At 47.7% G+C, this 20,516-nt stretch overlaps 1 protein-coding gene across 2 annotated transcripts in view; it reads left to right on the top strand.

Moving 5' to 3' along the window:
* The window catches only part of PRKCE (protein kinase C epsilon), a 473,918-nt gene that overhangs the window by 309,420 nt on the left and 143,982 nt on the right, over positions 1-20,516 (top strand). For both annotated transcript variants that reach the window (XM_036027919.1, XM_028515225.2), the window contains exons 6-9: positions 3,968-4,097; positions 13,720-13,862; positions 16,234-16,330; positions 19,414-19,613. In XM_036027919.1, coding sequence (XP_035883812.1) covers positions 3,968-4,097; positions 13,720-13,862; positions 16,234-16,330; positions 19,414-19,613 — 570 coding nt within the window. The remainder of the gene's footprint in view (positions 1-3,967; positions 4,098-13,719; positions 13,863-16,233; positions 16,331-19,413; positions 19,614-20,516) is intronic.

A 20,516-nucleotide genomic window follows, 5' to 3' on the forward strand; every position in this document is an offset into this window, starting at 1 on the left:
AACCCAAGAAACACTTAGAAAGCAGAAAAAACCATGAGAGTAACAGCAACCAACTCTCATTGGGTACTTACCATGCCCTGATGTAAGCACTTTATCATAAATTATTTAACCCCTTAACAAGCTCAATGCGATTGATGTTATTATCATTTTACAACAGAGAGAATAGGGGCAAAGAGAGGTCAAGTTAACTTGCCCCAAATCACACAGCTAGTATGTGAAAGGGCCACATTCAGGCCTGGGTCGTCTGTTCCAGGGTCTAAGTCCTTGACCATGGCACTATGTTGTCTCTTAATCCTACAATCTAGTGTCAGATTGACCCTTAGGGAAGTTGCTAAGGGTGAAGAAGCAAGAAAATTCAACAGCAAAGCTAGGTTTCTCCTAACTGACCTTTTGGGAGAAGAGTGTGTCAGTACAGGTGTTATCTATATTCACAATACTTGGTTTCAAAGCCATGTTTTAATTCTCAGTGAAATAAATAAAGATGGCGTAATCATAGGCCATCAGAATTGGGGGTCAGGGAGTACTTCTCTGGCTGGGCTTCTATCCAGGGAGATTTATAACTTGACTTCCAAAAGGGGTGGCTTTCAGAGACCTACCAGCTTCTTAAAAATAATTCAGCCCTGGCTGGCGTAGCTCAGTGGATTGAGCGTGGGCTGGGAACCAAAGTGTCCCAAGTTCGATTCCCAGCCAGGGTACATTCCTGGGTTGCAGGCCATAACCCCTAGCAACTGCACATTGATGTTTCTCTCTCTCTATCTTCCTCCCTTCCCTCTCTAAAAATAAATAAATAAAATCTTTAAAAAAAAAAGAAAGTGAGCTGTCAATCATTTAAAAAAAAAATAATTCAACCAATTGACATCTTGGCATCCAAATCATATCCCATCTTTTAGCTGCTTTTGCTTTCGCACCATCTCTGGAAAAATAGCAGGAGACAAAGCTTAGATGGTACCTCCCATGTCCCTGAAGGGCAGACAGCCCAGAGCACCAAAGCTGCTTGCAGGGCTCCTACCGTCATGGGTGAAGTTACAGGCCATCACTGCCTGAGTCTCCTAACTCCTGGTCTAGGGTCACGACCCAGAGTGTGTTGTTACCCTTGCTACTTCTATAAGAAAGTGAAAGAAAGAGATGGCTTGCTTGCTGTCCAGTGTAGTTCCTTCCTGTGGACATCCATCCCACTGAGCATTTACAGAGTACTTCCTGTGTGCCAGTTCTGGTGCCATGTCCCACGAGACAGAGGAATCTCACGGGTTTCGTCAGCTGTGAACCTCTGCAGGTTTCTAAAGCTCTTTCCCACCTCCTTCATGGGAAGAGTCCCACAGGAGTGCGCAACATGCAGGGTAGAGGGTTTGAATGGCATAGAACCCAGCGTAATCTGTGACCTGGTTCTGACTCTCCTGACACATCGAGCAGTAAAAAGAAGTTGCCAGTGAGCTATGTTCCCAGACTTGGCCCATGTCCCAAGGGAGATAAATTGCCAGAGATTGAGGAGGGGGCCTTTGAGTTGCTTAGCTCCTCCTGGTGCTCCCTGAGGCCAGTCTCTATGGGCATTGGTATGTCCCTGGGCCACCAGGGTGATGAGTGTGCTTTCTGCGGGGTGTAGCACTGCTGGGGACCAACCTCTGGTTAATCCTTTTGTGTGGTGTTATGTATGTGCACACACACCTCATACATCAGTACATACAGACCCCAAACAGGTGTCACTCTAAATGCCAAGTGTCTAATGTCTTCCAGTTAAAGGTGCTCTGCTGACAGGCCCCTTGGAACTTGTACATTGTGAGCCCTCGGCCAGTGCACGTGCCCTGTCATGTGTGTGTGTGTGTGTGTGTGTGAGAGAGCACCTATGACTCATCCCCTCCCTGCACTCTCCAGGTGTGGTGACCAAGGAGTGCTCTCTGTGTCCCCTTTCTCCTTCCCTCCCTTCCTTCCTCCCTCCTTCCCTTCCTTCCTTCCATCCTCCTTCCCTCCCTCCCTCCCTCCCTCCCTCCCTCCCTTCCTTCCTTCTTTTTTTCAATCTTTCAATTCTCTCTTGCTGCCCTTCCCTTCCTCCCTGCGTTCTCTTTGCTGGTCTCACTCACCCCTGTTTCTGAGCCGAGCTCAGTAGGAATGGTGTGTCTGTCCCGCAGTTGCTCTGATCCTGTGCTGTGCGCTCCATCCTCCTCCTCTCACCACCTCTCATAGCATATTGTGCTTAGTGCTCACCACTAGGGGCACACAGCTGTCCCACCCCACACTGACTCTCCTAGTCACCTGGGACTCTTCCCCACCACTTCCCCCTTGTCTGTCATCCATATCCTATGAGGTCACTCCTGCGACACCACAAGTCTGTTCTCAGTATAGGTCCCCCATGTCATCAGCATCTGCAGGAATGGAGTGAGCACAGTGATCTCCAACATCCTTGAGGTGAGCAGGCAGACATAGAGTCAACGTGACTATATGTACAAATAGGCACACCTTAACAATGAAGCTGAGGAGGGGTAATCACTATTGTTTTAGTAACTCTGGGAATCTTATACAGGGACAAGACCCTAATTGGTAGCCCATGCATCTCAAGCTGGGGCCAGTAAAATTCTGGTCCAGTGGAAGGAGTGACCATTCCTTGTTGCTGGGTCATAGGGAACTCATTATGGAGCGAGTGACCCTGAGTGTGTGTGTGCATGCAGCATGCCTTTGTGTTCAAGTCCGCGTCCATAAGAATGTCCGTGTCTATGTCTGTGTCCAGCTGCCATCCCCCTTTCTGTTCCCCCACGTGGGACTCTCACTCACCAGTCAGCAGTGAGCCAAGGACAGCTTCTTTGCTGCCTGCTTTTCACTCCTTGGTTCCCAGAGTAGCAAGAGCAACTTTCTCCCAGGCCCATGGAGGTCTCAGGTGAGGGTCCCCTCCCTGTGTTGAGAGGGACCTGTCTCCTGTGGCTGCTTCACTAGAGATGTAGGTGGAGAGTAGCTCTGTGGAGGGGCAAGAAGATGCAGAGAGGCAACCCTGCTGATGACTCCTTGCTTCTTTGGAATACTCAGTGTTTCCCACTTCTTCCACCCTTGGCGTCTCCTCAACCCCACAATCCTGTGACATTGGGTGGGATGGGGGCACCATCAGCATTTGCCAGATAAGGACTCTGAAGCCCTAAGAAATCAGAAAACTGGCCTGAGACCTCAGGGGTGGCTTGTAGCAGCACCAGGCCCACAGATCAGACACCTTCACTCCTCTTCTTCACCCCCTCCCCTCCACCTGCGCCTTCTCTGTACCCTTTTATATAATCAGTAAGTGGCAGCACAGTGGTTAAAAGGCCTGGGTTCTGAATTTAGACTTGTGGGCATCGAATCCTGGCTCTTCCCTTCATCAGCTTATAGGCATGTTTCTTAATCTCCTTCCACCTTAATTTCCCCATCTGTAAACTCAGGCTAACAGTGGTGCCCACCCCAGAGGGTGGAAGTGAGGTTTACCTGAGCTGGAGGTGCCTGTCCTGTGGTCAGTGCCCACACTGTAACACCCTTAGTGGTCACTGCTCTGTATTAGCAGTCTTCACTACCATTACCGCTTGTCACCCTATAGGTTCCACAGCTGGGCTGGGTTTTCAGGGTGTTTATAAAATTTCATGTCCCCAAAAGGCTGCCCAGGCGTGGCTTCCGCACACAAAGCAGCCTTGAAAGCACATGGTGACAGCTCATTAATGGCCAAGCGTGAGGTGCACATTGAGTGTTGTGTGCCCTGAGAGGTAGAGGCCAGAAGTCCTGCACAGGGCTGCAGAGTGAAACTGGTAGCAGAACATGAGATAAGGGCATCAGGGGCAAAGGCCCTGGGGCAAGCCAGAGGCTTTCGTCCCCTCATTTCTCAAGGCAGCTTTCAGAGCAAAGCCAGGACCTACCACCCGAAATGACTGTGCCTTTTGCAAAGATCTGTAGAAGGCCTAGCGATAAGTGATCCAGGATGTGCAAGAACTTGGCCATGACCCTGTGTTTTGCCATCCTGCAGGTGGGCTCCCAGCGGTTCAGCGTGAACATGCCTCACAAGTTCAGTATCCACAACTACAAGGTCCCCACATTCTGTGACCACTGTGGGTCGCTGCTCTGGGGCCTCTTGCGGCAGGGTCTGCAGTGCAAAGGTAAGGAACTCCGTGCCCCACCTCGCCCCCCACACCCCGCATGCACATGCCCCTGTTGTCTCCTCTTCAAAATCTTCCTCTGTTCTCATAGCCTCAAAAGCAGGTCCCAGGTTTGGCGGGATGAATGAACACAAGCTCTTGTTGAGCCCTCGTTAGTTACTCTGCATTTTTGTTAAACAGTCTCTGTGCAGACACTGGCCAGGGGACCTCCACCAAGGGGACTCCAGGAGGAAGGCATGACTGCCCCTTTTAAGAGAGTTAATAAGCTGGGGAGACAAGAGGAGTCTATAAAAGCATAGAAATTTTTAAGGAAAAGATACATTGGGATACATAAGGGAAAAATGTTTTTCGAGTTAGGCACTGAAATAAGTGATCGATATTTTTCTGTCACAGTCCGTGGTTCAGAGTTTAGTCTTGGAAGGAGCCATGCTAGAACGCTGTCACATAAGACAATTTATTGATCCCTGTGTCCCCAATGAGGGAACCGAGGCTCAGAGACTAAGGAACTTGTTCGTGTGACACAGCTTGTTAGCACAAGTAGGGCTTGAGTCTTGGGTTCCTTCCTCTGTTTCCTGCTGACCTGCCCGTGCGTTATCTTCTGCACAGATGGTTATGCTGAGTGACACAGGTGATAGCATATAATATGGGGAGGTGAGAACGTAGTCTGGGGGCCTAAACGGAGTGTCCAGTGTTCTGTAAGGCGGTCCGTCCAATCACAGAGCTGGACAACTGTGAACTGTAAGTCAGGAATATTGCATGGCTATTATTTAAAAACAGTGTTTTATTCGTTGTACTTAATATATTATTAGTAAATTCCCATTGTGAAAAAAAATGAGAAAAAGAGGTATAAGTATAAGAAGGAAAACCGAGGTCATGAACAAATTGGTCCTTGACAGGATCCCAATGGGACATTGTCAGGATTGGAAATAAGGCAATGTCTTCAGTGGGAATAAAGAGGCTGATAATGGGTAACCTACATGATGCCAAGGAGTAATTAAATGCATGTGGTGACCAGGTCCCTCCGGGAGGACAGTGACACCGTTTGCTCAGATGGGAGCACAGGAGAGGCTACAGGGCTGGAAGCAGATGGGGTGGAGTTGAGCTGGGGACGTCTTGGCCCAACGCGCCCATGGGAAATTTACGTGGGGCTCTCCAACTCTGGGGGAGAGGTTAGACCAAGCATTGCGAGTTGGGATTGGTCATTGTCTAAGTAGTGAAAGCTGCAGGGTAGGTGTCATCTCCAGAAGTCCCCTGAGTGTGAAGAGAGATGCTAGCACCTTGGGGGCTGAGGGAGGAGGGTTACCAGAATCCAAGGATGAGCCTGCAAAACAACAGGGGGAAGGACCTCAGAGGCAGGCGGAAGAGTGTGGAGAAATGGCACTGTGGAAGCCAAAAGGGTAGAGCACAAAAAAAAATTAAGAAGGAAGCAATGGGTGGTGCCAAGTGCTTCCAAGAGGTTGTTTAAGATAAGAACTAAAACATGGGGTTGGATGCAATGACAAAGAGTCTCTAGTGAGCTCAACAGGAGCTGTCTTGGTGGGACGGTGGAGTGGAAGCCCAAATGCAGAGGCTGAATAGAGGACAGAGGGTATAGCATTTTCAGGATGTCGTATATTAGGAAAAAGATGGTGGAAAAGGGGAGATTAGTGCACCAGAAGGGAGAAGAGACCATTGATACAGCAGGGGGACGGGGGGAGGTGAGCCTTGGGGAAGGATGGAGGCTTCTCCTCCCAGAGGAGGCAAAGCCTCTAGAGGCAGCCTGAGCACAGATATGTTGGCTGTGTCCCGTCAGGGGTAGCAGTCCAGGAGGAAGAGGGGGTGTGAAGTGGTCATGGAAGTTCTGAATCTGCTGAGGGCAACGCAATGCGAGTTTCCGTATTTTCTGAAACAGATCCTTTTTGAAGTTGAAGTGGGAAGTAGGGTGTGGAAGGCGTGAGGAGGGTGGTGAAGGCTGGAGATGGCCGTGGTGGGGACTGAGGGCGGCCCGACCCAGGACGGCAGGAAGTGCTGACCGGTGACATGTCCAGTGTCCTGTGTCGGGTTCCCAGACGTTCACGCATCCCTTCCTAGGATTCTGGCCCCCAGTCCTGGAGGAGACAGAGCCTGCCAGAATCCTTTTTGTCATTAAATGACATGACAGCAAACGAAGAGTGAGAAAACCAAATGTGGGGAGTAAAGAAAATAATAGAGCAGGAACTGTGAGTGTTTTCAGCAGAGGAGTGCTGGGTATTTGGACTATTGAGCAGAGTTGCTGGGAAGCACAGAGCCTGCTTTGGAAGGGACTCAGATGAGGCCACGTCTGGCTTTTAGTAAATATATTCATTATTGATCTATCTAGGGAATTCCAATGAAGATGCCATTATCTCATAAATATTGATATTTTAAGAAAGCAACCCAGACACCCGGCCGTCGCTGTTGGGCTGTGGGTCCCTGGATGACCCTGGGAGAAGCAGGGCTCAGAGATGTGTACTCAGCGCTGTTTTGGCAGGAAATGCGCTCACGCCTGCCCCGGTAGAGGATGGGAGAGTGAGGCTGCCTGCAGCAATGGTAGGTGAGCGCTGGAGCCCCAGGGAGCATGAGGGAGTCAGGCCATGCAGAAACCAGGGGCAAAGGCATCCAGAATTCTGGCCCCATGCTCCTCTGTTACCTGGCTTGGCCACACCCCCTTGCTGCTTTCCTGCTCCCGTGACCCTCCCTCCTGTCCTCCCCACTTCCCTCTCAATAAACTGTGTTGCTTAGGACAGTTTTAGGTTCTCAGCAGAAAGTACAGAGGTTTTGCATATACGCCCTGCCTCCACATGCACTGAACTTCCCCACCACCAACATCCCCCCACCAGAGTGGTGCATTTATTCCAACCAAACCTACACCAACACATTGTAATCCTCCCGCGTCCACAGTTTGCATTGGGACTCACTCTTGCTGGACATTCAGTGTGTTTTGACAAATGTACAATGACATGTACCCACCCATGTAGCACCATCCAGAGTACTTGCCCTGTCCCCGAGTCCCATGGGATTACTTCTCTTTTGATTCTTTCTCAACCTGTAGTCTCTTTGCCCCTGCAGCCACCTCACCTGTAGAGAGGGTCATGGCCAGAAGAGGCCAGCAGGGGCCCTTCCTGCCGGTATCTCAGCCTGGTTCTTTCTACTGCTATGGCCGAAAGGAAAAAAAAATCAGCACTTAGGGACCCCCATCGGGCATGGAGTGTTTTCATCTGAGGAATGCTGGGCGGCCGGCAGTTGGCCAGTCCCAGTCTCTGGAAAGCTTTGGGTGACATCTTCAGTGTGATCGGGATTTGCAGTTCCCTATCCGGTGACAACTGGTGCCCAATGTGACCCTCCGTCTTTCATCTTCTGCCTGGGCCTCTGCACTCAGTCTCCCTGTCAACCTCCCTCACACAGTTACACAATTTCCTGGTCACAACTGTTTGTTCACAGTTTCCAAGAATGGCGTGGCTGACTTAAACCTGTTGTGAAATCACACCATTGCCCTGACTCACCCTGCGGGGCCAGATCACCCTAACATAAACTTCTGGGGGTCTCATGGGCCCGCCTCTCTCCCCAGGCACAGCCTTGTCATTGTTCTCAGAAAGCTGCTTGCTTTGGAAGAATTCCTGGCAGTCTGACCCACCTCACTGCTATCCCAGCTCTAATCTCAGCTGGGGATAAGGGTGTAGACACCGAACCAAAATGCAGGCCAGGGTGCCTGAGGCCAGCGTGCCTGAGCCCCGCTCTGCCCTGAGGACAGCACTGTTGTTGCAGCCCCGTCCAGCGCACAGGAGAAGCCAACAAATGTGCGATGCAAAATTGGGTGGTGACAGAGTGCTGATTCTCCTTTCCAGAGAGCCCCAGCAGGGCTGCTCTGTTTCCATCCAGCAGAGTTCATCCCTGAAAAGCAGCTGAAAATAAGCAATGAGAGGTAGCCTGCAAACAGAAGCCCCAAGGGCAGCCTAGGAGTGGCAGGCCAGCAGTCTCAATGGGGTGAGGGAGGAGGGGATTGGGATGGGTTCTCGGTCCCTCCTTACTGGGCCCAAGTGAGCCTCAGGGTCCCCTGGGTTCCAGCTGGCACATCCGTTTGGTTTTGCTGCCTCCCGCTGGCACCCTCCTGCCTCCAGGAGCCCCGCTGTGGCTGCCCGAATTGTCCACATTCCCCATCTTCAGCCAGCTCTGTCCTCTTGTTTCCAGAATTTTAAAAGCACTTTCAGAGTCAGCCTCATGTCATTGGGACTTTTTTTTAACCTGTTAAGACAACTACACAGCTCACCCAAGAAAATAACAGAGTTTTTAAAACTAAAAAAAATGAAGTCCTCAAAGGCCACTTCCATTTTGCTAAGCTGCCAACCCAAGCTATTTATGAGAACAGGTCCAGATTTTCAACACCAGAGGGCACCAGTGGCTAAACTATGTGCACAAGCTGCCCCTGGTAAGAAATTATCTCAATTCCTGTCTTCCTTTCTGTTGCCTAATGAAAAGAAAGAAGAGGACGTTCTGGGGGTTGGTAGGCAGGTGCAGGTAGAGTGAACTGAGTGTCGGGGAGCCATTGCTGAGGGGAGTCGGGCAGAGAGTTCAGAACACAGTGCTGTGGCCTGGAGTACATTGGGGGTCTGCGGGTTTTCAAGCATTGTTGGTAACACTCAGCTGATCAGGTCGGTGCCATGGCCAAGTTTGGGTGGAGCTTTCTTACCTGTTTGTATTTTCTGAGAAAGCCCCTCTCCACGAGCACAGCCAGCCCACACCTCCACGGGTGGTTCTAAAGGCGTCTTCAGTGGAACCCTCCAAGTCTGGGTGGGAGGCCAGGAAGTGGAGCCTGAGCCGTCCTTCCTTCTAGGCCAGTGACCAGGCCATGCAAGGCCAGCGGAGGGTCTGGCCATCCTGCCTGGTTTCATTCCACAAACAGGTGTGTGGTGTGTGAGTGTGTGTTTAATAGACAGTTTTAGGACAGTTTTAGAGTCACGGCAGCGCTGAAGGGTAGGCACAGACATCTCTCCTTATACTACTCCAGCCCACAACACACAGCCTTCCCCGCCAACAGCGTCCCCCACCAGAGTGCTACATTTGTTATCATCGGTTCGCCTCCACTGAGATTTTGTCCTCACTCAGTTTACATTCAGCTTTAGTCCTGGTGGTGTACATGTCATGGGTTTGGGCACACGTATAGCAAATGCCATGAATCCACCACTGCGGTATCATACAGAGTGGTTTCACTGCCCTAAAAATCCTCTGTGCTGGGTCTGCTCATCCCCGCCCCTCCCCTAACCCCTGGCAACCACTGATCTTTTCACTGTCTGTGTAGTTTTACTTTTCCAGAATGTCATATAATTGTAACCATAGAACATATAGAGTATATCAGTTTCTTTCACTTAGTAATGTGCATCTCAAGTTCCCTTGTCTTTTCATGGCTTAATAGCTGACTTATTTTTAGTGCCGAACAACACATTCCATTGTATAAATGGACCACGGTTTACCCAGTTGTCCACTGAAGGACTTCTAGGTTGCTAGGTTTTGGCAATTAGGAATAAAACTGCTGTAAACATCCACGTGCAGGTTTTTGCATAGAAATAAGTTTTCTACTCATTGAGATAAATACCAGGAGTGTGATTGGTGGATCGAGTGCTTAAAGTATGTTTAGTTTTATATGAAACTGCCAAACTGTCTTCCTAAGCAGGTGCACCATTTGGCACTCCCACCCGCACTGAGGGAGAGTTCCAGCTGCTCCACACCCGCCCTCACCTGCATTTTGGTGTCAGTGTGTTGGGGTTGGCCCGTGCTAACAGTGCGTAGTGGGAGCTGGCTGTTTTAATTTGCAGTTTCCTGGTGACATGTGACGTTGAACAGCGTCTCATATGCTTGTATGGTGTCTGTGTATTTCCTTTGGTGAGGTTTCTGCTCAGGTCTTTTGCCCATTTTTTAAATTGGGTTGTTCATTTTCTTAGTATTGACTTTTAAGCATTCTTTGTATGTTGTGGATAAACAGTTCTTTATCAGCATTAAGTATGATGTTAGTTGTAGGTTTTTGTAGATACTCTTTTTCAAGTTGAGGAAATTCCCCTCTCTTTCTTGGTTGCTGAGAAATTTTATCATGAATGGGTTTTATCAAATGCTTTTTTTCTGTGTCTATTAATAGGATCATTTGATTTTTCATCTTTAGCCTGTTAATGTGATGGGTTATATTAATTGATTTTCAAATGTTGAACTAGCCTTGGATAACTGGGACGAATTCCTTTTGGTCCTGATGTCTATTTCTTTTTATACATCGTTGGATTCAGTTTGCTAACACCTTGTTGAGGGTAAATTAATGAGAGATATTGGTGTATAGTTGTCATTCCTTGTAATGTTGATCGGTTTCTTGTAATGATGGCCTTTTGAAAAATTAGGAAATGATCTTTCTGCTTTCACCTTCTAGAAGATGTTGTAGATAATAGGTATGATTTCTTTTTTAAATATTTGGTAGAATTTACTAGTGAACCCATCTGTACCTGATGCTCTCTGTCTTGGAAAGTTATTAATTACTGACTAAGTTTCTTAGATATGGGACTTTCACATTGTCTATTTCTTGTTTGAGTTTTAGCAGATCATGTCTTTCAAGGATGCTTTTGCTGTTCCTGCTAATACGTTGTATTTCCCTTTTTAATCAGTTCAAAATATTTTAAAATTTCTCCTGAGTTTTCCTCCTTGACCCATGGGCTATTTAGCCGTGTGTTATGCAATTTCCTAGTATTTGGGGACTTTCCAACCATCTTTCTCTTACTAATTTCTAATTTAATTGCACAGTAATCTGAGAGCAGATGACATATGATTTCCATCCTTTCAGATTTGTTAGGGTGTGTTTTATGGCTCAGAATATGGTCTGTCTTGGTACATGTTCCATGTGATGTTGAGAAGCATGTTTATTCTGCTGTTGTTGGATGAGTAGTCAGTAGATGTAGTAATCAATTATATCCGATTGATTAATGGCCCCGTTGACTTCAACTATGTCTTTACTGATTTTCTGCCTTCTGGACCTGTTCACTTCTGATAGGAGGGGCATGGAAGTCTCCAATCATAATAAGAGATTCATAGTTTCCTGGCAGTCTTTTTTTCCCCCTTTCTGTAGTCTGGTACTCTTTTTAGGTGCGTACACATTAAGGGTTTAATGAGAACTGGCCCTTTTATCATTATGTAATCCCCTTTGTTACCCCTGATAACATTCCTTGCTCTGAAGCCTTCTCTGTCTGAAATGAATATAGCTACTCCGGCTTTTTTTAAAGTTAGTGTTAGCGTGGTATATCTTTCTCCATACCTTTAATTTTAATCTATGAATGTCTTATAATTCAAGTACATTTCTTGTAGACATCATAGAGTAGCAACTTATTTTTTATCTATTCTGACAATCTCTTTTAATTGTATTTAGACCAATGAGATTTAACGTGATTATTGATAGAGTTGAATTAATGTCTACATTTTTGCTACTGTTTTCTATTGAATGCCTTTGTTCATTTAACATTTTAACATTTTTTGCAAGGCAGGTCTATTGGCAACATATTTCCTCAATTTTTGTCTGAGAAGGTTTTCTTTCTCCTTCACTTTTGAAAGATAATTTCATAGAGCACAAAATTCTATATTGGTGGGGGTTTTTTTCTCTCTAGATACTTTTAGATATTTCACTTCACTCTCATCTTGCTTGCATGGTTTTGGAGAACTCAGGTGTGATTGTTATCTTTACTCCTCTACAGGAAACTTCCTTCTGGCTTCTTTTAAGATTTTTTTTGTCTTTGATTTTTTGCAGTTTACATATGATATGCCTAGGTGTGGTTTTTTTATTTTTATTTTTTTCATTTATCCTACTTGATATTATTCCTGGATCTGTGCTTTGGTGTCTGACATTATTTCAAGGACATTCTTGGTCATTTTTGCTCGAATTTCTCTTCTGCTCCTTTCTCTCTTTCTTCTCCTTGCAGTATTTCCATAACAGATAGGTCATATCTTTTGTAGTTGTCCCACAGTTCCTAGGTATTCTGTTCCCTTTTTTCCAGTCTTCTTTCTTTCTGGAAGTTTCTGTTGCCATATCTTCAAGTTCGAAGGTTCTTTCCCTGGCTTTGTCCATGTTGTTAACGGGCCCACCAGTGGCATTCTTCATGCCTGCTACAGTGGTTTTGCTCTCTTGCATTTCCTTCTGATTCTCTTTTAGAATCCCAGTCTCTCTGCTTACATTGCCCATCTGTTTTTACGTGCTGCCTACTTTATTGTTCAGAGCCCTTAGCACATTAATTATAGTTGTTATGGATTCCTAGTCTGATCATTCCAGCATCCCTGCCATAGCTGGTTCTGCTTTTGTTGCTTGATCTGTCTCTTCAAATCATGTTTTTTGCCAATTAGTATGTCTTATCATTTTTTTTCCTGATAGCTGAGCACGAGGTACTGGTTAGCAGGAGCTGCAGAAAATAGGCCTTTTGGAATGTGATAGTGGGATGTGGGGAAGGGACACGTTCTGTGGCCCTGTGATTAGATCTGTGTTCCAGTGAGCCTGTGCCTCTGCACTGTGAACTTCGCAAGTTCAAGCTCTTCTCTGTTGGGTGGGACGGGACGGCTAGAGCAGGCTGGCATTTAGGACTTTTCCTCCCCTAAATGAGTTAGGCTCTGGAGTACTCTGGTGTATTTCAAATTGTTCTTTTTCCCTCCTTCTACCAGAGCAGGGAATATTTCCCTCGATATTCACTATGAGAACTTGGTCGAACTCCTAGAGGTAAAACTCACAAAAGGGTGGGATCTGCCTAGCGTTTTGGACCCTCAGGCTTGTCCTCTCTGAGACTTCGGCAGTTTGCACATTTCAGTTCAGGTTTTCCCCTCGGGGCCCTGGTTCCCACAGAGGTTGCCGCTGGGCAGTTTCTGTCCCAGTGGGTTGTGATTCACGGGAGTCGCCTGTCACTCCCATTTTGGGGATGGTGTTTGCCCTGTGACCTTACTTTTCTGATAAATCCAAGAAGAGTTGTTGATTTTTCAGTTTGTTCAGCTTTTTACTTGTTAGGACAGAGTAATTACTTCTAAGCTGCTTACATGCTGGCCTGGAACCCGAATAGTTTGTTTTCTCTTTGATGTCCCGTAGCAAAGACAGCGAAGCGATGCCGGCCGAAGGAAAACATGCAAGCATGGCCTTTGTTCTGTTGAAACTGGATTTTAGATTTGAAAAGTGCCTCAGAGCTTCCTTCATTCAGTCTCCTCATTTTCAGATGGGCATCTTCATAGGCTCTGTTCGGGCCTCCCTCTCTGGGCAATAACCCCCTGTCAGCAGAGGAACAGAATGGGCCGTATACACACGGCCCCTTTGGGTTCACGAGCCACATGAACTTTTCTTCAGATAAGCCAATTAAGTTCTTCTCCAGCCAGTGTTCTGTCCCCTGAAAGGAAATTTGAATGTGACATTTATTTAATTGATAAACAGTGGGTTATCTATGTATGATAGTTGGATGGGTGCATTTAGTTCTCTGTGATAGGGTGATGGGCAATTTTTATTTTCCTCTTTTCATCTTCCTGCCTTTTCCAAACCCTATCAAATGAACCCGTAGTGCTTTTACCATCAGAAAAAAACAGACACGGTTTTAGGCCATGAACACTGTTGAAGTCTCTTCTCCGCGTCTCCTTACAGTCTGCAAGATGAACGTTCACCGACGCTGCGAGACCAACGTGGCTCCCAACTGTGGGGTGGACGCCAGGGGCATCGCCAAAGTCCTGGCCGACCTTGGCGTCACTCCAGACAAAATCACCAACAGCGGCCAGAGGAGGAAAAAGGTAACGGGCCACTCGGTGGGGTTCCTGGAGCTCTTTGTGGCCAGCACCTCAGTGCTGGCTTCATGCTAGGGCTTGGGGGGGAAGTAGCAAGATTGCTCAGTGTGAGACACTGGATTCAAAACAGCGGGTGCTTAAAAGAAAAAAAAAAAGGAGGTCAGGCAGGTAACATTAAAGTGTCCTTCAGTTCCCAAAGTGGAGGGAAAACAAAGCCAGTTGGAACTCCCTCTAGAGAAGCGGGGCAGTCCTAGGCAAGGAAGTAGGCGTATCGGCCTCCAGAACCAGCAGGAAAGCCATGTCGTGTTTGAACTTTGCCTCTGGGATCGCTGTAATGAGGTTAAATGGACGAAGGGCTGGAACCACATTCTTTTCGAGGGAGCAAGCCAAGTTTTGTGATAGTGCCGGCACTCAGCTGCCCCAGGAGTATTGTCAGTGCCCCCTGACACGAAACATCTGGGCTTCTCTTTGGAGACCAAAAGTCCTGTCTCTATCCATGTGACATTCTGAACGTCAGTAGGAAGAGAGATTCATTTGCAAAAATGTTGTTTTGGTAATTCAGGGCCCACAGATGTAAACAGAGGGGAAAGGTATCTATGGCATTTTGTTTGAAGGTCCCTCTTATTGTAGGCTGCTAATCTAGAAAATGTCGGCGGTCTTTGAACAAACTAAGTAATGACAGAATCAGAACGGAGTTCACTGGGCAAGAAATCCTGGTGGAGGTAGCTGGGCAGTGGCCCTCATTGCCCAATACCGGGCATTCTCCAGCTTTTACTAGAACAGCAAGCCTAACTCTTGGGTGCCCCTACAATCATGACTCCTCAATGCTTCTCCTAAATTTTGCGCTAAAATGCCTTCTGAAGGGCTCTGCGTTTCCCTTCTCGTCTTAGAAACTGCCACACCCTTTCCCTGGTGCCTCTCAGAAGCGCCTTCTCCATGGAATGGGAAGATATGGATTGTTTTCATTTTCTTAAACGGTTTGTTCTCTACCTTGCCAATAAACAAGCTGTTTTACAAGAGTTGCAGGGGGGGGAAAACGTCTCTTTTCCTGGTTAACTGTGAGAATCTGTGCCTCGGTGGCTCTTCTCTGCTCTGTTATGTCCCACTGGTAGAAACAGGACTTATGTTACTGACCCAAGGCATTGAAATTGCAAGCAAAAGATTGGCACCCAAGGGTTCTAGGGCCCCCCTAATGAGGCTGGTTATGCAAACACCATGTGCTGACAATATTGGATACACACATTGAGGAATTCTAGACAGAGCCATTTCAGAAGACTTTGTTTTCCTTAGAGGTACATTGAGACAGAATCTCTATTGTCATGAAACACCTAAAAGAGAACTGAGTATCTGCCTTCTCTCCCATATTTACATGGGCTATAACGCCAGTCTATCTTGGATTTGGGAACCTGGTGGTAAGAAGCCAACATGGAGAAATTCAGGAAGCAGCAGAGTAAAAGACTAAGGGAGCTCAGTCCTGCTGTTTTTATTGCTGCAATACTTCTGATGCAAAAGCTGGAGAAAGCCAAGGGAACCACGTAGAAGCTCAAGTTAGTGTGAGAGGATAGGAGGCAGATGCCTGTGGTCAGAAGCTACAAGGGCCTCTGTGTAGGAGCGTCAGGCTTGCTGGAGCTTTTGTTCCCTTCATTTGGCCCCTTGCAAGCAGTCAGTCCATCATCCAGAAGGGGCATGTGCACACAGCTGGCAGACCAAGAGCAGATGTACTTGTGGTCTCTTAGTCCAAACCTCTGACTTCAGTGGGAACTTAAAACGGACATGCCAGCAATCGTGGAGAAAATAGAGTTCACTGGGAATGTTCTGTTAAACTTTGCCAACAAATATCAATACATCTGAAAGCATTACTGAGCGTCTGTTAACGTGTATCATTTTGTGTGAGTCAGCAGGGAGTCAGTACCGTCCTGGATAGGGTTTTGCCTTCGACAAACCCATAGTCTACCTAAGTAGAGAGCCCTGCACAGTTACACATGCAGATGTTGTTGGCTGAAGCCGAGCAGGATGAAGAGCAAATGCCAAACTGGTGTTGGAGAGTCGCTGTCACGCTGGGTGAGGGGACTTGCATTGCGTGGACAGGCAAGGGAGGTTTACAGAAGGGGCTGTGGTTGAGTTTTGCTTTAAAAGATTAGTTGTGTTTGGACAGAATACAAATTGAACAACCTGAAGTCTCTTGTTCTCTTTTCTTTAATTGGCAAATGAACCCTCGTGACTGTGCTTTCAGACGATCAGTTCGACAAGTGTTCTGTGCGGCAGGAGCTCCTTTGGTGCTCGGCGGCGTGGGATCCCGATGCTTTTGACCTTGGGGAAACTCACCACCATCCTTTCTGATGCCTCTCCCCACCCCTTTCTCTCTCCTTCTCTCTAGCTCATTGCTGGCGCTGAGTCCCCACAGCCTGCTTCTGGAAGCTCACCCTCTGAGGAAGATCGGTCCAAGTCAGCACCCACCTCCCCTTGTGACCAGGGTGAGACCCTCAGATTTGCTTTTTTACCTCTGAGCTTGATCGCTGGACATTCCAAGGGGCTGAGACCTCTCTACTCAAGAGTGACCTTGTGTTAGCCCAAATAGTCAGCGGCCCTGGAAGGTCTGGGGACACACTCTCCCTGTTGACTTGTTAGCTGTTCTTTCACTCTACAAGGCTCTCTTGAGGGCGAGGCACCAAATGGCTTTCTACCTTTAATCCCTTCCAGGCCAGAGCAAGAGAGGAGAGCACGTGATGCTGTGGTTCTTTCTTTTCCTTGGTTCGGAGTGTAGGAGAGGGAGTGGGGACAGCCCCTTCTCCTCCCACTCTGCCCCAGGGTCTACAGTGCCTAACCCAGGCCTGACAACGTCACTCAGCCGAGTCTGATTTCCTTCCCCTCGACTCGAACCATCACCCCCAAAGCCTGAGATCAGGGCGGGTTGGGGGGGTTGGGGGATAGGACAGCGCTAGGGAAGAGACTGCCAGAAGTGGGCAGGAAGCCAGCTCTGGGCCTTACTCCCCTGAAAGCTCAGCTCAGCTGTCTCCTTCTTGCCTGACTCTGCAGGCAAGAATGTCGAGGCTGAACAAGGACTTACACATTTAAAACCTTCCCCTCTGGCTGGGAGGGAAGCGTGCCTCTGCAGGGCAGAGCTAGCCATCACTGCCTTGTAGTGCCCGGATTTGTTTGTAGCCCCCTTTTGTGTTCATCATTCGAATGTTCTGCTCACACCAAGTCTGTGCTGGGGTTCCTTTACCGTTTTCATGTTCCTGGGTGGAAGCAGAAGGTCAGAGAATTGAAAAGGTTTGTTCCAAGGTCAGGGTCTATGCCAGGGATGAGGGTGAGATCGTGCCCCTCCTGGCTTAGGGTCCCCCCACTCAGAACCTGTGCTGTCAAACCCTCCTTGGAGCTCATCCTTGTGACCCAGCTCTCCTTACCCAGGGGAGAATAGAACAGCTGCAGGGCCAGTGTGCCAGCCCCGAGGCCACAAAATAATTTGTCGGAGTCTCTCTTTGTGATGCTCTGATTACTTTCTGCACATGTGTGTCATGCATCACCCCGAAATAGTCTTAACCCATTTGTAAGTTATCTGATGATGTTGTGTGACCCTCAGAACAAATAGGTAGCACCCTGGACCAGTGTGGGTGTTTTCATGTCTCCCATTTTAATGCTGAGACCCCCTCTGAGACCTTCAGGGAGATGGGGTCATATGGTAAAGAGACCCTCAGTGAGAGTGAGGTGACCAGGTTTCTAGGCCTGGTTCCTGCCCAGTGTGCTCTCCAGCTTTGGCCGAGCGCGGGACCTCCCGGGCCTTGCTCTGGCCCCGGTGAATGCAGGTACCAGTATTACCCAGCAGTGACGTGAGTGCAGATGACTGTGAAAGCCCTCTGAGCAAGACATGGCATTATTACAGAACAGTGACGGTTTCTCTGTCCTTTGTTGTAAGGACACATAGACATTTAAAGAAAATACATTTGATAACTTGCCTTGGAAACTGAGACTTTTTGCCCTATGCTGAGACGAAAAGTTATGCTTAGGTAAGAGTATGTGGTAGGAAACCCCCTGAGGAGGGGAGCCCAACACCAGCTCTGAGAAAGATCTCCGGGTTTCTCGAGCGAGCCTTCATGGGCCTCTGTGCTTATGGAAAGAAGCTGAAGATCTCTGTGTCAAACAGCATCTGACCACTCTCGGCTGCTTCTGATTCGTAAGGGCTGAAAGTCAGTGTTCTCCTTCTGTAATCCCAGCTTTATTCACAGGCATCTCAAAATTGGATTATGCTCAAGGTGCCCATTTCTATTGGGTTGGCCAAAAAGTTTATTTTCTTGCCTTAAGGTGGCCCTAGTAGTGCTTCATTGTCTTTAACTTCAATCAAACCAATTTTGTTAGACTGTATTGTGACGGCTGTCATATCAGCATGCATTTAAAAAAATTGATGAATTTTTGTGTAGCCATTTTATATTGAAGACGGAAGAAAACACTAAACATTTTCAGCATACTATGCTTTATTGTTTCAAGAAAGGTAAAAATGCAACTGAAATGCAGAAAAAGATTTGTTCAGTGTATGGAGAAGGTGCTATGACTGATCAAAAGTGTCAAAATTGATTTGTGAAGTTTTGAGCTGGAGATTTCTCACAGGACAAAGCTCCACAGTCGGGCAGACCAGTTGAAGTTGATAGCAATCAAATCGAGACATTAATTGACAATTAATGTTATGCAACACAGGAGATAGGCAACATACTCAAAATATCCAAATAAATAAAGTTGTTAGTGAAAATGAAAAATATCTTTTCTTTTATGGAAAAAAATCATATGGACTTTTTGGCCAACCCGATAGACAGAGGAACATGTGTCTTGGTGAATTAATAGCTAACAATAAAGTCCCTCAAGGGGAAAAGGTCAAAGGATCTTCTAGCATTATCACCGCCAGGGAGTTCTGCTCTCATACTCTGGAGGAAGCAGGACCATCTCACCAATGTGACACTGTACTGAGGAATTCCAGCCCCATCTGAGATAAATTTGCACCATGTCACTTGGGAAGTAATTCTTTGGTTAATGATCAGCTCCTTGCTCTCTTTGTTAAATTCCCATGCATCAGATGGGTATTTAGAGTAAACCCAGCAACAAAGCCAAGTAAAGTCCTTTAGAAAGTGAAATAATTTTATTACCAAGATGACAGTTCTCAGTTAATCTCTACAAAGGAAACCCAAAGGTTACCCATCGCCTTTGGAACTCTGCAAGGTTCTGGAGAGAAGGCAGTGATTCTTGCACTAACCAAGAATAATTGAATAGGCTACTAGCCTACGGGGTCTTTCAGAGAGCCTTCAGGGTCCCAATCTAAGCAGGAGGAGTTGGCTGGTGGGCGTGTCCCCCTCCTCTCTGCACGCCTAGGCCCTGCTGTTCACTGGCACCAGTGAGCATGTGCGGAGCACAAAAAGGAACCTACAGGGATGCCGCACTGGATCGGTTGCTACAAAGAGCAAAAAAGAGGCTTGTGAGCTCGTGGGGGTGAAATTCTGAGTTTTGAGTCCTCATTGGAAGGGCTCATGAGGTGTGTACTAATGCATTCTCTTGTCACCCTTGGCCCTAGAATTAAAAGAACTTGAAAACAACATCCGGAAGGCCCTGTCATTTGACAACCGAGGGGAGGAGCACAGGGCAGCCGCATCCACGGATGGCCAGCTGGCGAGCCCGGGCGAGAACGGTGAAGTCCGGCAAGGCCAGGCCAAGCGCTTGGGCCTGGAGGAGTTCAACTTCATCAAAGTGCTGGGCAAAGGCAGCTTTGGCAAGGTCTGTGGGCTGTGTCGGTGGAAGCCTGTGGCATCTATCCCCTTGTTTGTTTGATGTAAGGTTAAGCGATGAACTTCCCACCCGGTCTTGTTATGTTTTCCTCGCTTACTGAGTGGAAGTGACCTGAGGTCAAGTGTATCGGAGCCAGGGTTCTGCTCTTAACTGGCTGTGGGACTTCCTTGGAAGCATTTTATCTCTTTGGGATTCGGCGTATCTCACTTGTTAAATGGGAACAGGTACCACCAAGTGACCTGGTGGGTGAGAAAGTACTCTGAAGGTTTCCGTTGCTTTACATGTGCTTGGCATTTCATCATCAACACGAGTGACATTGCGTTTCTTTCCTCCTTCAGAATCATCTGAAATTCTGGTTTTAATTCATTACGGAGACTTAGAAATGAACTCTAGAATCTCTGCCCTCAGTGACCTCAGGGCTCAAAACAAATCTTAGAGTGTGTTACTTTGGGAATGAACTATTGTGTAACTGGCTTTTCTGGCACTTACTAAACACTTTGTTTACCCTCTGCTTGTGGCACGAGGGTGGGGGGTCACCCCGATCTTGGATCAGGGTCCTCTGCCCTCGGCGCCATTCTCCCTATCCTGCTCCCCACGGGGACGGGCACAGTGGTGTGCGGCGTGGAGGCAGAGGGTGCTCACATAAAGCACTCCTGGCGGCCAGCTACCATTCTGAAGGTGGGGTGAGATGGAACAGTACGTCCTGTCCATTTTAGCAAAAGGTAGAAGGGCAGAGAGCCTAGGATGCTGGTTAACATTTTGGCTGTGATTCCTGATGATTTCTTGGCTCCTTGGCTCGTAGCAAAGCCACACCTGGGAGTGGATGGGCGTTGTCTTTCAGGGACCTCCCAGGGCAGAGGGGCCCTGCCTCTGGGAGCTCCTGGAGGGGGT

Source organism: Phyllostomus discolor, chromosome 6, assembly GCF_004126475.2.
Source record: "Phyllostomus discolor isolate MPI-MPIP mPhyDis1 chromosome 6, mPhyDis1.pri.v3, whole genome shotgun sequence".
Lineage (NCBI taxonomy): Eukaryota > Metazoa > Chordata > Mammalia > Chiroptera > Phyllostomidae > Phyllostomus > Phyllostomus discolor.